The following is a 16,288-nucleotide window of genomic DNA, read 5'->3' on the forward strand; positions in this document are numbered from 1 at the left end:
ATTTCTCCTCCTGCAAAGCCAGAGAGGGAAGAGAAATATCGAAGGAGTCCCTTTCCCACACAAAAGATGGCGACCTGCTGGGCTCACTCTGAGTAGGGGAAGTGGGCGACCTACTGGGCTCACTCTGAGTGGGGGAAGCGGGTTCCAGGCGCCCGGCCTCACTGGGCGAGGCGCAGACGGAAGAGGCGTCTCTGGAGGTAACTTTTCGACCTTCTTGGGAGTAGCCCTGAAGCGAGGGGGCGTGGTCTTGTCTGAGTTCTAACAGACGATTGGCCTTCCGGCCGGTAGGTGGGGCATGCGCGCTACCCCACCCCCCCCTCTTCGAACCGGAAGTGTCTCTGGGTCTTTCCAGCTGGTTGTCATTTCACTCGGCTCGGTCCTGAGGAGAAGGACTCAGCCGCGGCTGCGGGACCCGGGCACCGGGAGGCAGTGGCGGCGGCGGCGGCGGCAGCAGCAGCAGCGGCGACAACAGAGGAGGAAGAGGAGGAAGAAGGAAAGAAAAAGAAGAGCCAGGCGGAACCCTCAGCAACAACAGCGGGGACTGTGGGACCAGGGTAAAGCGGCGACGGCGGCGACGGCCCAGCAACCGTGAGGAGAAACAAAAGCCTTCTAAATTATAGTTTTTAAAAAAAATCTAGGGGAAAAGAGAGAGAAAGCCGAGGGGGGAGGCCCTTCTCCTTTAAAATAATTACGGTAGTGGGTTTTTCCTTTTTTTTCTCTTTTTTCCCTCTCTGCGGAGAATCGAACTGAGGGAACTGAACAAACCGCCCCTGGGTCCCATGAGGGAAAAAAACCCCGGAGCCGCAGAGAGGGGAAGAGGCAGAAACCGCAGGACCTTCCAGGTCGCTCCCTCGGTCCCCGCACCCCTTGCCGCCAGCTCACCCTCGTCGAGTCTTGCTAATCCCTTCTGATCGCGACCCGCCAAGAGGGAGAAACGGGTGTTTCCAACCCCTTTCATGGGGGAGAGGAAGCCGGGGGGAGCCCAGGAACAGCGACCGCAGCAAGATCTGCACCCGAAGCCTCAGGAACAGCCCCAGAGGCCAAAACTGCACCCTGCGAAAGAGCAGAAAACAGGACCAGGAACAGCAGAAACCTCCCTGCAATCATCTTTCCATTAGTCAATGCTGATTTCCTCTCCCGAAACCAGGAATTCACTTCCCACCCCAGATAACCTAATATAATCTATATATATAAATATATAATATATAATGTTCTTAAATTATTCCTGATTTTTTTTAACCAAGCTGCCAAGAAAAGAACGTATTCCCCTCTTAAACCTATTCTAATTTTTATGTGAGTGAATCTAAACTGCTGAGGAAAACCATATGTGATTGTTAAATTATATATATCTATATTTTTACTCCGTGCAAGGCTTATTCTTCTACATCCATAGATGCTTGAGAAGCTCTGTTTTTGTCATTCATGTACATTTTCCTTTGGAAAAAGAAAGCGCCTATTTTACTAACCAAAGACTTGATTTTTACCCTCTTCGTTTTTATTCCCTCCTAAAAATAAGCCCAATTAGATCCATGTCAATGTTTTAAGAGATTTTTTTAGAGTTGTTTTTTTTCTTTCAGAGACCAGAATTCCAAATCAGAACAATTTAAGGTGATAAGCTGCGATCTTTGAGCTAGCTATAAATAAGACATTTCAAGTAAACAAGCAAACAACTTAAATTTTGGGTAGAGGAAAAAAAGGCGTGAGACATCAGGTTGTCATTTTTTATTGTGAGATTCTGCTCCTAAAAATAATAAATGGGGGATTACGGGTTTGGAGTGCTAGTGCAAAGCAATACTGGGAATAAATCTGCTTTTCCAGTCAGATTCCATCCACATCTGCAGCCTCCACACCATCACCAAAATGCCACCCCCAGCCCTGCTGCTTTTATAAATAATAACACAGCTGCCAATGGCAGCAGTGCTGGGTCAGCTTGGCTTTTTCCTGCTCCAGCTACCCATAACATTCAGGATGAGATCTTGGGGTCAGAAAAAGCAAAAAGTCAGCAACAGGAACAGCAAGACCCTTTAGAAAAGCAGCAGCTTTCCCCAAGTCCAGGTCAGGAAGCTGGAATACTGCCTGAAACCGAGAAGGCAAAATCAGAAGAAAATCAAGGGGACAGTTCTTCAGAAAATGGCAATGGGAAGGAGAAAATAAGAATCGAATCTCCAGTGTTGACAGGGTTTGATTATCAAGAAGCCACTGGGCTAGGTACTTCGACCCAACCCTTGACATCTAGTGCATCGTCTCTTACTGGTTTCAGTAACTGGTCAGCAGCGATAGCGCCTTCCTCCTCTACAATAATCAATGAAGATGCAAGTTTCTTTCACCAGGGAGGGGTCCCTGCTGCTTCGGCTAATAACGGTGCTCTGTTGTTTCAAAATTTTCCCCATCATGTCAGCCCTGGCTTTGGAGGCAGCTTCTCTCCTCAGATCGGGCCTCTCTCACAGCACCACCCACATCACCCTCATTTCCAGCATCATCACAGCCAGCATCAGCAGCAAAGGAGGTCTCCTGCCAGTCCCCATCCCCCACCCTTCACACATAGAAATGCTGCTTTTAACCAGCTGCCTCATTTGGCGAATAATCTTAACAAACCCCCCTCTCCATGGAGCAGCTACCAGAGTCCGTCACCAACACCCTCCTCTTCCTGGAGCCCGGGCGGTGGTGGATATGGTGGCTGGGGAGGTTCCCAAGGCCGAGATCACCGCAGAGGGCTAAATGGTGGAATAACGCCCCTGAACTCCATCTCGCCTTTGAAGAAAAATTTTGCAAGCAATCATATTCAGCTCCAGAAGTATGCTCGCCCCAGCTCTGCCTTTGCACCTAAATCCTGGATGGAAGATAGCTTGAACAGGGCTGACAACATTTTTCCTTTTCCGGTAAGATTATGTTCCATTAATAGATTAGGATGAATAAGGAAATAACATGGTGTAATATCTGTGTAACTAGAGTTTGAAGTGCCCGTATTCACGTTGGAGCTTTTCTTAGATAGAAAATGAATCAATATCCAGACTTTATTTAGCAGGAGTGTAATTGAAACAAAATATTCAGCTGTTTCTCTGGCAGTTTTCTAGACTGTAGCCTTAATCTTGTCATAGATAATTATGAATACTTGGTAGCTGGTGATGTAATAATTATTAACTATGATACCTTTCTTGCCTGACATGAGAATCATGGTCAGTTTTTCCCTACTTACTTAGGTGAGAATAAATATTATATAGATATAAATATATTTCATTGCAGAAACTAATCAGTGTTTTCTGAAGTAACTATATAACTAAAGAAATTTCTTTTGACACTATAAGGTAGTGATTTACTGAAAACCCGCTATTGAATTGCAGTTTTCTCACTGGTTGGTTGCATTTTAAACCTGAAACTCCCTGAGCCTTGTCGGTCTGAACAGTCTGAATTGATGGGTTTGGCAATTCCTCTTAAACTTCTGCAGATTTCGGCCTACCTTTCGTCAGTAAGGACTAACTAGTGAGATAAATGATCTAAATGTTTTCTTCATTCCCATTTATTTTTGAACGCTATGAAACTGTTCGTATCAGAGTGACTCTTTATGCCTTTCACCCATTTGTTTATTTTCCAATGTTAACACTGGAGGTGTAGATAATTAAACCATTCCTAAAAATAGATCCAGGCAAAGCTCATTTGTCTTTCTGGCTACCAGTATGTCCTTATTTTGGCAAGAGTCATTGATATTTTTGAATTAATGAGCAGCAAGTTTGGTTGATACAAACAAGATAAAGGGAATTTCATAGGTGCTTCAACGTCAGATGCTTCACTAAATGTGTATACTTTAAGGGTATGATTATATATGTGTGTTTAGGAAATTTATAGGGATTAAGAATGTAGCATTGAATCTAGTTTTCTCAACAGCCTCGCAGCGTGAGTTCTTTTATTGTCCCCATTTTACAGATGCAGAAATTGAATATGAAAAATATGAAAATATGTAATAACTTACTCAAGGGTACATAGCTAGTCAGAGTACAAATTCTAAGTTAAAAAAAAAACTCAAGGATTGAAAATATGTATGCATATGTGTGTGCACATACACATGTGCTACAGCTAGAGGATTGTTTTAGAAATAGTTCCGAAAAGGCTAGAAGAGATTACAGAATCGTTGCATCGTTGCACTGTTAGCACTAGCAGAATTATTTATTTTAATTAGTAATTGGCTGAGAAGGAGGGGAAGTTTGCTAAAAGAACCCTATGTCATTTGAGGAGTTATATATCCCTTCCCTAAGGATTCAAGTGCAGTACATCATAAAATATGTGGTTACATTTAGTTTTCGACTTTTAAAAATGATTTTTTTTTTTGCGTATCAGAAAGCTGTTGGCATTTGCTTTAAAGGGTTTCGGTTGTTAAAACCAAAGATCAATTACTGTGCTTTAGTGGTCAGGTAAAAAGGCTGTTTTTAAGACCTTGACAATCTCATGAAGTCTATTTTTAAAAAGTTGCTTTTGACATTCCTTGGAACATAAATTTAAAGAAAATTTAATGCAAAGATAAGTTTTGATTATTGGATAATTAGATTATTGGGTTATGGGGTTAAGATTTGGCTCAGAACTGAATACATCTTTTTTTCTTATTTTGCTGCTATACACTGGCAGAATGAATTTATATGGCCTCACGATTTGGTTCCCATTCTCAGCTTGCTGACTTTTGATAAAGATTGCTTTAGGAAAAATGAAAAGTTCAGACAATGAATAAAATATACATATATGTACATTAATATTTTTTCTGTCGTCCTAATAGAGCGTATGTAATGTGTGAAATCTTTTTGAACAGTTTCTTTGGAAATTAAGGTGATTTATGAAATAATAGTTAGATTAAGATTGATACCAAAACATACTGTTAGAAAGTAACTCTTCCCTTAGAATTGTTGTCTTTTATATTGATTATGGAAAAAGGATTGGTCAGTGTACCTTGCTCTCAAATATGGTAAGATTCGAAAGTTAATTGTTATTTCTGCTCCCCATCCCCATCATTTGTAGCTGTGTGTATGTGAGAGAGAGAGTGCACGCATACATGTGCGAGGAGAGAAAGCTAGCAGTGGGGTGATCTGAAAGTCACAGGAGAAATAAGTGATTTGAAAAAAATCTCTACGACAAGAAACTCCTAATTGGGTTTTGAGAAAGTCTAAAGAAGTAAATAAACTGACTACTGTGATTCTTACTTAAGTGAATGGAGTTCTTCTTGTTTTTAAAAACCAATAGTTCTTGTGAATTAGTTTTTTTTGGCAAAAAGTATCACTTTAAGTTGGTATAAGTAACTTGGTTAAATTTGTCTTGTTTAAATTTATAACATGCAGGCATGTGCCTGTAATCCCAGCTACTTGGGAGGCTGAGGCAGGAGAATTACATGAGCCCAGGAGTTTGAGACCAACCTGAGCAACATAGTGAGACCCCCATCTCAAAAAAATAAATAAATAATTTATAACTTTAACACTATTAATTTTAGGAAAGAAATTTTATAGATATTAGCACTTCAATTTAATTACTATTATAAAGAATTTCTTTCTTCTGCAATATTTATCATAGGGAAAAAAAATAAAGAGTTCCTTAGTGTGATAGAGAGATCTTGAAACTTACCACAGACGTTAAAGGATAGTGCTTACATAGTTATATTATAATATTGGTGTTCTATAAAAGGCCAGTACGTTGTTGTTATATTAAAAGGAAATAATTTACCTGACGTGTAACTGATACTAAGTAGTGTTTATTTTAATTTGAAATGAACCAGAATGATTTTTACATCTGTTTACTGCAGGCTTGGGTATATATAGTGAATTAAAATTAATAACCTTTTACATTCATAACTCCCTCCCCCCAAATAACTGATAGGGGAAGGCATTTTATTTGTGGGTATTTTTGTATATTAAAATTTATTTCTAAGTTATTTTTGTTCAGCTTAAAGCTTCATTACATGAATTCAGATGGCACCCCTCAAATCCTGTTTTTTGGTTGTATTTTTGAGACAGGGTCTTACTTTGTCACTCAGGCTGGAGTGCTGTGGGACATTCACAGCTCATTGCAGCCTTGACCTCCCAGGGCTCAAGAGATCCTCCCACCTCAGCCTCCCCAGTAGCTGGGACTACAGGCACACACTACTCTGCCCAGCTAATTTTTGCATTTTTTTGTAGAGGCAGGGCTTCACCATGTTGCCCAGGCTGATCTTGAACTCTTGGGCTCAAGCAGTCCTCTCACTTCAACCTACCAAAGTGCTGAAATTACAGGTATGAGCCACTGTGTCTGGCTAAAATCCTGTTTTCAGACACAGCTAAAGTAATATGCATTTAATAATAGCTAACATGCAGCCGGGTGCGGTGGCTCATGCCTGTAATCCCAGCACTTTGGGAGGCTAAGGCAGGCGGATCACTTGAGGTCAGGAGTTTGAGACCAGCCTGGCCAACATGGTGAAACCCTATCTCTACTAAAAATACAAAAATTAGCCGGGTGTGGTGGCAGGTGCCTGTAAGCCCAGCTACTCGGGAGGCTGAGGCAGGGGAATTGCTTGATCTCGGGAGGTGGAGGTTGCAGTGAGCTGAGATCATGCCACTGCACCTCAGCCTGGGGAACAGAGTGAGACTCTGTCTCAAAAAAAAAGAAAAAATGTCTAGCTTGCCTCCTGTGTTCTAAATGTTTTGTGGGTGTTGATTCATTTAATTCATTCAACAATCCTATGAGGCAGAAATTATTATTTTTATTCACAGACAAGATTTGGCTCTTAACCATTATACTACAGTGCCTCTTCACATAGTGATTATGTGGCAGGGGGATAGTGGGTATAGGTGGGGTCGGTAGGGAGGCAAAGTGCCTCCCAGAAGCATGTAAGATGAGAGGAAAAATTTTACAGTGATTCGTGATGACCAAAAGCTGATTATAGATTGAGTATTAAAAATGGAAAATAATTGAGTATACTTATCAACTTTAAATGTTAAATTTAGATAATGTTAGCCGGGCGCGGTGGCTCAAGCCTGTAATCCCAGCACTTTGGGAGGCTGAGGCGGGTGGATCACGAGGTCAAGAGATCGAGACCATCCCGGTCAACAGTGGTGAAACCCCGTCTCTACTAAAAATACAAAAAAAAATTAGCTGGGCATGGTGGCGAGTGCCTGTAATCCCAGCGACTCAGGAGGCTGGGGCAGGAGAATTGCCTGAACCCGGGAGGCGGATGTTGCGGTGAGCCGAGATCGCGCCATTGCACTCCAGCCTGGGTAACGAGCGAAACTCCGTCTCAAAAAAAAAAAAAAAAAAAAAAAAAAAATTTAGATAATGTTTAAGTCAATGCTTTTGTTTTAAATTTTGAGTATATATTATATACCAGGCACGGGACTAGGTGCTTTCAAATATGTTATTTCACTTTCTATGTAGGATTTCTCAGCCCTGTGGCATTTGATTTTATTGTCCCAGTTTCAAAATGAAGAAACAAGGTCCATATTCATGTTACTACAGGCATGATTTGACCCTTACAGTAAGGGGAGAAAAAAATCCTATCTGTCCTACCAAACACATCTTTGAATTCTGACATCCAAACCAGATATGTTTTAGGGCACCTGCCAATAATTATATTTGAGTATAGCATTTCTTTGGAGGAGTGCCTAGATCTTCTGTCCTTACAGGAAGGTAAAGGAGAATTGCTTAGTTTATGTGCAGACACCCTCTTAACTACAGCTCAATTATGTTGCTACTTTAATTAGCTAAGAGTCAGGAAGTAAGGAAAAGACAAAATCTGTATGTCGCAAGACCATCCTAAAACTTGTTTGATGGGGAAACAAGTGTATAGATCCTCATAATTATCTACTGCATATTATGTTTGCAAACAGAACATTGCTGTAGTGCTTCAGTTCTGAAAGTCATGGTGAATTATTAAAATTGTTTAATATGCAACCTTATTACATTTTCTTGTTTCTTGATACAGTATATTCATCCAAGAGGGAACTTTGCATAGGAAATATTTTCTTTTATTTAAAAGGGGAGAAACCAATTTTTTAACTGTAAATTATGGGTCGGATGGTTCTAGTTCTAGCAGAATTGACGTATTGGAAAAATCTTGGGAAAAGCCTGTCAGATACAAATTTCTTCCTCTTTGTAGAAAACTTTTTAACTAGGTGAGATAGTTTTTCTGATGAATTTAAAACTAATTCCAGAGTAGAGTTTTTTTTATTTTTATTTTTTTATCTTCAGAGAAGCCATGGAATATGATCAGCAGATTGTTCCAACATCTTTCAGGAAAAACCTGTTTATTGCAAGCCTAATGAATGTGGTTGTTGCTAGTTGCAACTAGAAAGATGCTACTTAGTTCACGAGTTTAAGTGTTTGAAAGTCATCTTTGTTGGTGTTCATAAGAAAGAAATGGGGAACGTAGTTTTAAAATTAATATATGCCTAGGTTTAAATTTTACAGTCTCCATTTATTTGCCTTATGATTTTTTCTCTCTATTTTGCTAGAAGGAAAATAACCTTGATGATTCACGGTAATATTTTTTGGTCTCATCACACGTAAGATAGTGTGAACAATGTGTTTCTCTTTAAGGCATAGAGTCTATAATGTGAGCATTTTAACTTTTAGTGACAAAATTCCTTTTATGGTTAAGTGTTCAAAGATGCCTTGCTGAAATCAACAGTATGTTTTACCATGATAAATGTAGAGCAATATATTTTTTAAAAATCAAATTTATTGTATATTTTCTTCCATTTTTTCCTCATCACATTTTATCTGATTAAAACAGAATGAGTTTCATCTTTAAGTTTTCAGAAAATACTTAGTGGATAGAAAGATAAAGGTGTAGATACTATTTTCAATCAATTTTTGAAGGTGAAAAGTGAATAATGATTGAGAAAGACTATTTTGTGAGCCCAAGAATGTAGAGTGAAGCATAGGCTGTAGACTCAGACAGACTTAAGTTTGACTCTGAATTTGAATATAATTCTCTATGAAGCTGTTCTAAAAATAAATAAAATGCATATATAAAGCTTAAAAAAATTGTCTCTAAACTCTAATGAGCACTGTTACCTTGAGTAAATCTTTTAACTTCCAGAAGACAATACTGTATCAAAATAATAATACCTGGCCGGGCATGGTGTCTCACACTTGTAATCCTAGCACTTTGGGAGGGCGAGGTGGGCGGTTCACTTGAGCCCAGGAATTCAAGACCAGGCCTGGGCAACATGGTGAGACCCCGTCTCTACAAAAAATACAAAATAAATTTTAAAAAGATAATAATACCTAACAGTGAAGGGTATTGTGAGGTACCTTATGTGTGTGGCCATATTAGGTAGGTTAACTTTTTTTTAAATTTAAAATATGGCTTTCTAATATTGAATAAAGTCATGAAATTAGTTACAAATATAGCTTGTGTTCCTATGAAATATTTTGAACAGTTTTTAGTTATGCTTATCTTGCTTTATTGAATAAGCTGTAGGTGCAACCAAGGACAGATAAAACATTTAGCAGAATTATCATTTTTCTTGAAGAGAAGTTTTCTAATTAAATAAAAGCTTAAACTTTCATTAGCATTGACAGCCTGTATCTTTCAGTATTTTGAAAGATTTTGGCTACAGTTGTTTTATTAAGAACTTTAGAACACATGATTGCTTTTGCATACAATAAAGGAGACTACATTTTAATGGAGAATTTGTGATTTTTTTCAGTAGGAGATATGAAAGGGTGTCATAGATATGAATTGAGTATAGTTAGGCTTTTATCCTAGAATCAAAGTTTTTTTTTTTTTTAATATTTTAATGTATTTAGCACACATTTATTGGAGCACCTACTATGTTATGAACTAGGCGTAGGACTGTCATAAAAATGAGTCAGTAACATGTATTTTTGACCTGTGCTAATCTTTGAGTAATACTGAACATGCATTTTTTCCCTTAAACATTATAAACAAATTATCAACTAGCCCAGTTGTTTCATTTTAATCCATAAATTGTTTAATCTTTAAGGCAAACTAACAGATTAGCTATAACAAAAACATTGTATAAATATCATTTTCAAACATTTCTATTAACGTAGTCATTAATGTGTTTATAAATGTATGCTTATATTGGAAATTTTAAATTTTTAGAAAATTATTTATAATTTTTTGGAAAAATATTTGGAAAATGTAATTGTCAAGTATAAATACACGCTTATATAAGCTATGTTTATATTTGTATATAACCTGTGATTATTTACATTCTATAACAAAGTGGTACCACAAAAGGCAAACTTTAACTTGGAGAGCAGAATTCAGTCCTGTTACATGCCAAAGAAAAACTCCCATCAGCTACCTATAGGTGCTCGTTCATGTTTACAAATGGAATTATTCAAGTTTAAAGCTATACGCTGTACAAACACGTTTTATATTGTAGGATGTATTGGTTGGGCAATTTCTCTTTGCTGAAGATTTATCAGATATATTCCAATCATTTTCTTAGTAGACCTAAACTAAGTTATAATTAATTCCTCAGTATTATATATTTTAAATCTATATTTATTTTAAAACACCATGTAACATTTTAAATAATAGTTCTTCCAGGTATTCTTGAGGAATGCATCTAATCAATAGGATCATAGTACTAGTCAGTAAAATAGTTGCTGCCATTTTATTGTCTATGAGACCTTAAAAAAATTAAACTCAGTATAAGAATGTGACTCGGAGTGTTCATATACTCTGAGAAAATATTGTTAGAAAATTATCTTAGTTAATGGAAATCAGATCTGGGTTCCAGATATGGCTTGGCCACTCGTTAGCTATGTGACCTAGGCAAGCCGTACCACCTTCCAGATCCTTCAGTTTCGCATTTCTTTTGTCTGGTATTTTTGAGGATAAAATGAGACAAGACTTATATTTGGCTTCTAGAAGATTCTATAGTTTTAAAAAAGCAAGTCATCTAACAAATATTAAGTCAAAGTTTTATTCAAAGTATAGCACAGTTTCTTAAAATGTGAAAACCCGTGTATACCTGGTGTGTGATAATTTGAACTTAATTTCATTTGATTTTTTGAGATGGTCTCATTCTGTCGCTCAGACTGGAATGCATGCAGTAGCGTGATCTGGGTTCACTGTAACCACCAGCTCCTGGGTTCAAGCAATTCTCATGCCCCAGCCTCTCCAATAGCTGGGACTACATGCACATGCCACGAGGCCCATCTAATTTTTGTACTTTTTAATTCACCATGTTGGCCAGGCTGGTCTCAAACTGTTGACCTCAGGTGATCTCCCCCGCTGCTTTGGCCTCTTGAACTGCTGGGATTATAGCCATGAGCCACCGTACCTGGCCTGAACTTAAGTAAATAAACTACAATTCTTAAAGTCACTATACTTAAATCATCTTGGGACTAAGGCTAGATGACACACTGATTTTCTTGAGCACTGCTGAAAAATACAGTGACCAACTGGTGGTATTTTTTTTTCTCTCTTGGTAAAGCACCCCCTGACCCACGTCTTCTTAAATTTTTATTATGGAAAAATGTAAACATATTCCATGGTAGACAAATAGTCTAGTGAACTCCCCTGTGTATGTCACCTGGCTTCAACAATTATCAGCTCCTGAAGAATCCTGTTTCATCTATACGCCTAACCCTCTCTCTCCCCTTTTATATTATTTTGAAGCAGTTGCCCCATATCATATTATTCATCTGTAAATGGTTCAATATGTGTCTGTAGAAGATAAGGAGTCTTTAAGACAAAACATTAAAATTTTTTTCAAGTTTTTGTTTTTAAAGAAGGGTAGTGAGAAACTGAAGCAAGGCCCATATTTCTGTTGTACCTGCTCAGCCTGTTTCACTGCTCAATCTACTGCTAATCTCTAAGGCAACCACTATTGGCTTCATCTCCTCCTTCTGTAATGTAGAAAAATAAGAGGTCCAGTTAAACCACCAAAATACCAGTTGGGATTAGAAATTTGGGAGCAGATTAGCGGGGCGCAGTGGCTCACACCTGTAATCCCAGCACTTTGGGAAGTCGAGGCGGTTGGATCACAAGGTCAGGAGATCGAGACCATTCTGGCCAACATGGTGAAACCCCATCTCTGCTAAAAATAAAAAAATCGGCTGGGTGTGTTGGTGCGTACCTGTAATCCCAGCTACTTGGGAGACTGAGGCAGGAGAATCGCTTGAACCAGGGTGTTGGAAGTTGCAGTGAGCTGAGATTGTGCCACTGCACTCTAGCCTGGTGGACAAAGCGAATCTCTGTCTCAAAAAAAGAAAAAAGAAAAGAAAAAAAGAGAAGAAAGAGATGTCAAGGGTTATGAGACATAAGCTTCAGTTTAGGAATAAAGGTTGTGCTTTAGGTTTGACCCCTCTCCCTGCTGTCTCTGGACCCTGCTCAGAACTAGCAGACATGGAGAAGAGGAACTCTTAACAGCCACTTGAGGTCTTTATGACTTAATTCCTCAAGGCTAAGTGTTAGTATTGTTTACCTGTTTTTCTGCTTTCCTTGAACTAATAAGCTATTCTTCTCCCTAATAAGCTATTCTCCTCAATAGCTAATTAGGGAAAAGAAGTCTTATACTGATAGTTTTGGGGTCAGAGGTTTGAACTTATTTTTATTATCTCTATGAAAACAGATTATAGAAAATACCACAGAATCACGAAATTTTTCAGATACAACCAATATCTAATTTAAAATGTGAGTTTCATGCTGTTTTTCATTGCACCATAGAGAGATAGAGCAGAGAAATGTTTATTGAATGAGTTCACCAACTGCCTTGTATTGTGTTCCTGCTGCCCACATACCTTATCTCATTTGCTTTTCACCACAATTTCATAAGGGAGGTGGTATTTTGGTGATGAAATTAAGTTTCAATGATGTTGCAGCATCAAGATCACTTGCTTAGTATGTGGTGATTTGAACTCAAAGCTTGTGATTGATTTTAATTATTTCTCTGCTAGGCGAGATTAGTATGAACCTATTGTTAAGAAGAAGAAAAGGTCTATTGATTCAGGAACTGACTAATCAAGCCTAGAATGCCTGTTTGGTTTTTTAATACAAATTAGTTATGACAAGAAATGTTCATCATTTTAAGGAATTTTAATGCTCAAAATGAATGTGATTTATTTAATGAAGGTGCAATAAAAAAATGTTCTCAGAGGCTTTCTGGAGAAATCTTATTTGTCAATTCACATGGCATCCAAATGGAGCTGTTGATCCGAGGTAATACACTAAAGACATTCACTCATTTAGTTATAGTTTATAATTCTATTAGGGAACATGTGGCAACCTAAGATCTGTTAGACTCTACCTTCATTACAGGAGTCATAATGAAGAAGTACTGATTGAAGAGGGAACTTGCTAAGAAATATGAGATGCTGTTAAATGTGGTTCTTCCTACTTCAGATAATTACCGGTTTAACTTTAATCTCTGACACTCGTCCTCATTCAGGCCATGTGTATACAGTGAAAGATTTCATACCTTGCAGGTGTCAATAGAGCAAAAATCCTAGGCTAAAACAAAACTTCACTTAAACCACTTTTCCTGAGCATCTGCTTTGAAGTCAGACTCTACTACTTACTGTGTGACTTTGTAGGGCAATTAGTTAACTTCTCATAGCTTCATTTGCCTAAAATGGGGATAATACACGACAGTACTGTCTTCACATGGTGGTTGTGAGGAACTAATATATGTGAATGTTATATAATTCTTATAAGATGCACAATACAGAGCCAGGAGGAACATGTTAGCCACTTCCTATATCAGTGGCGATGGCTTTACAGCATGCTACACATATGCCACAAGCTGTGGATATGAGTGAAGCTCATGGTGCAATGGGTGGCCTGTCATACAGAGCTTATCAATATCATGGATGTCAGGGTGCTAGGGAGACATAAGGGAAAAGGGATTTGCTGCCTGTATAGGGATGTGAGGGTCATTTGGTAGTGGAATATTGAAAGTTTACTGGATAGTCAACTCTTGATGATCTGTGAATTTAAATATTATTTAATTCAAGATAATTTTATTTTGGCAAATCTTGGATTAAAACTCCCATAGTTAGCTTGATTAATTATGGGCTTTACTGGTATTTCAGACTTCCTATTTATTTTGGCAGCTGACATACTCATGTACACTTTCCTTTCAAACCCAAATATTTTCCCTTCCCTTCTTTACCAGGGAAAGTTTAAGCCAGAAAGAGAAACTTCCGTAGCCTGGTACAGATATGTAGCAGTCTGAGAAGTGATGATCATAGTAATGTATGTTTTTATAGAAATAGAATGAGTCAAGGGGTAGCTGAATTTTGGCTTTGGTTCTTAATAATGTGATTACATTCAATTAATTACATTTTGTGTTTTAGACTCGGTCTAGTAATGACAAAACATACTAACTCAAGTATAGAAAGGAGCAATAGTAGAGTGGTGGTGGTGGTGGTGGGTAGCATGGGTTATATTTAGATGAGAACATTTAAGCTCAGTAAAGTTATTGCCTCTGAGCACACAACCTAGGTGACATAGATCTCATTCTCTGATGAAAATAAGCATGCTTTTTAAACAAGAGAGAAATGTTTTTGAGATAAATTTGCCTTGCAGGTTTCTAATCATGGGGCATTGACAGACAATGAATTTTTCCATTGCTGACAGATTTTTACAAGAAAATTCATATATGTTTAACTAACGGCAGTTACTCATGTTTTCTGCTTATTAAAATCTGAGATCATGCTGTTAAGCCATAATTCTATAAAAGCAAGTCAAAAGGGACCAGAATATAGTATGTATTTTCTGATGATGTGACTTGATAAATAGGTTGAATCTGAAGGAATGAGTAATTAGCATATCCTTTGATTATACTGTTTATCTTGGATAAAGATGTCTTATAGGGCATTTGACCAGTTGTGAGACAGAGAAGACATGTCAGTAGTAAATACCTGAAGGGCAGATATTCTATGTAGCTGAATGAAAAAAAAAGTTATATGCTTCAGACATGAGGTATATGGATGCCAGGGATAATATTTTGTTGTGAAAATTCAAGCACCAAATTTGTATTTTATTTGTTCTAAATGGTAAACTACTCACCTCTTTATGCTTTTTCTTAAAGAGCAATTCTCTATTTGTTGAAATTGAACTTTATTATAATCTCTCCCAAGGTATAGACCTTAGAACTTGAAAGGCAGAGCTGTTTCAGGTTTTGAGAGCAAAGCCCTTCTCTTCATAAGGAAATCTTACGATAGTTCCTGTAGAATATTTAAGCTGGACTGCATCATAGCTGGCCAACCAGGATATATGCTATGAAGCACACCCCCAAGGACCTAATTAAGTTAACCTGTTGAATGGAATTGCTTAATTCAGTGGTTCTCAAAGAGTAATCCCTGGTGTCATTTGGAAACTTGTCAGAAATGTGAATTCTTAGACCCTATTCACACTAAATGAGACCGTGAGGATGGACCCAGTACTCTGTAAATAAACAAGACCTCCAGGTAATTCTGACATACTCTCAAGTATGAGAAACACTGGCCTAAATCATCCATCTGGATATTTTTAAAAAATGGCCACAAATGATTATTTTGGTTTGTGGCATAATTACAATTTAGTTGTTTTTCCTGATAGCAACAGACCAGCAGGTTCATGTGCAGCTTGTGGCAGCTTCTGGAATGTTATGAAAAGCCTGGTCATGATGGCTATATACTGATGTAGGTCTTCCTATTTTGCCATGGCAGGCAGTATTCAGGTGTATATTCAAAAGAAGGGTCCTCTCTGAAACATTCATTTTGTTTTGTCAGAAGCTTATTTTTGTCAACTTCGATTTTCATAGTGGTATCATAAGGATTTTCTTTTAGAAATTGTCCTGTGAAGTAGAGACAACAGAAACTGAAACTAACCAGTTACTGACATGCAACTCAGTATATTAAATATAACAATTAAAACTGCAAAATAAGATGAGGTTTCAGCACTGTGATAAAGTTTCTTTTGCTGAGCCTTGAAAATCATTGGCAATCTTTTATTTTCCATCGTGATTATTAAGCTCACATATTCTAGAGTCAGAAGGCCTGGGTTCACTTTCTGCCTCCACTTATCTAACATTGATGGAATTATTTAATTACTCTAAGCTTCAGTTTCTTAATCTGTGAAGTGGAATGATAACTGAACATACCTAGTTGTATATTGGGGTTTTGTGAGGAATAAATGAGCTTATGCATAATGTTAGCTGCTGATATTAATCCTATTATTACTATTACTATTACTACCACCAATATTCCTGTGGTTAGTAGATAACCCAGAGAAGCATTTATGATAGGTCCCTAATTTGTGTGCCACTCTGTCGTCTCAATGGGGAGAAGGAAGAGAAGGTTTCTCTTTCTCTTC

General features: G+C 37.9%; 1 protein-coding gene across 4 annotated transcripts in view; it reads left to right on the forward strand.

Moving 5' to 3' along the window:
- Window positions 1-306: 306 nt before the first annotated feature.
- The window catches only part of CPEB4 (cytoplasmic polyadenylation element binding protein 4), a 77,521-nt gene continuing 61,539 nt past the window's right edge, over window positions 307-16,288 (forward strand). For 2 of the 4 annotated variants that reach the window (XM_032260380.1, XM_032260379.1), the window contains exon 1: window positions 307-2,879. In XM_032260380.1, the coding sequence (XP_032116271.1) occupies window positions 1,755-2,879 (1,125 nt within the window). In that variant the 5' untranslated portion in view covers window positions 307-1,754. The remainder of the gene's footprint in view (window positions 2,880-16,288) is intronic. The other 2 variants (XM_032260382.1, XM_032260381.1) reach the window with 1 other exon arrangement.

The sequence above is a fragment of the Sapajus apella genome, unplaced genomic scaffold (assembly GCF_009761245.1).
Source record: "Sapajus apella isolate SASKATOON/1434 unplaced genomic scaffold, GSC_monkey_1.0 scaffold117, whole genome shotgun sequence".
NCBI lineage: Eukaryota > Metazoa > Chordata > Mammalia > Primates > Cebidae > Sapajus > Sapajus apella.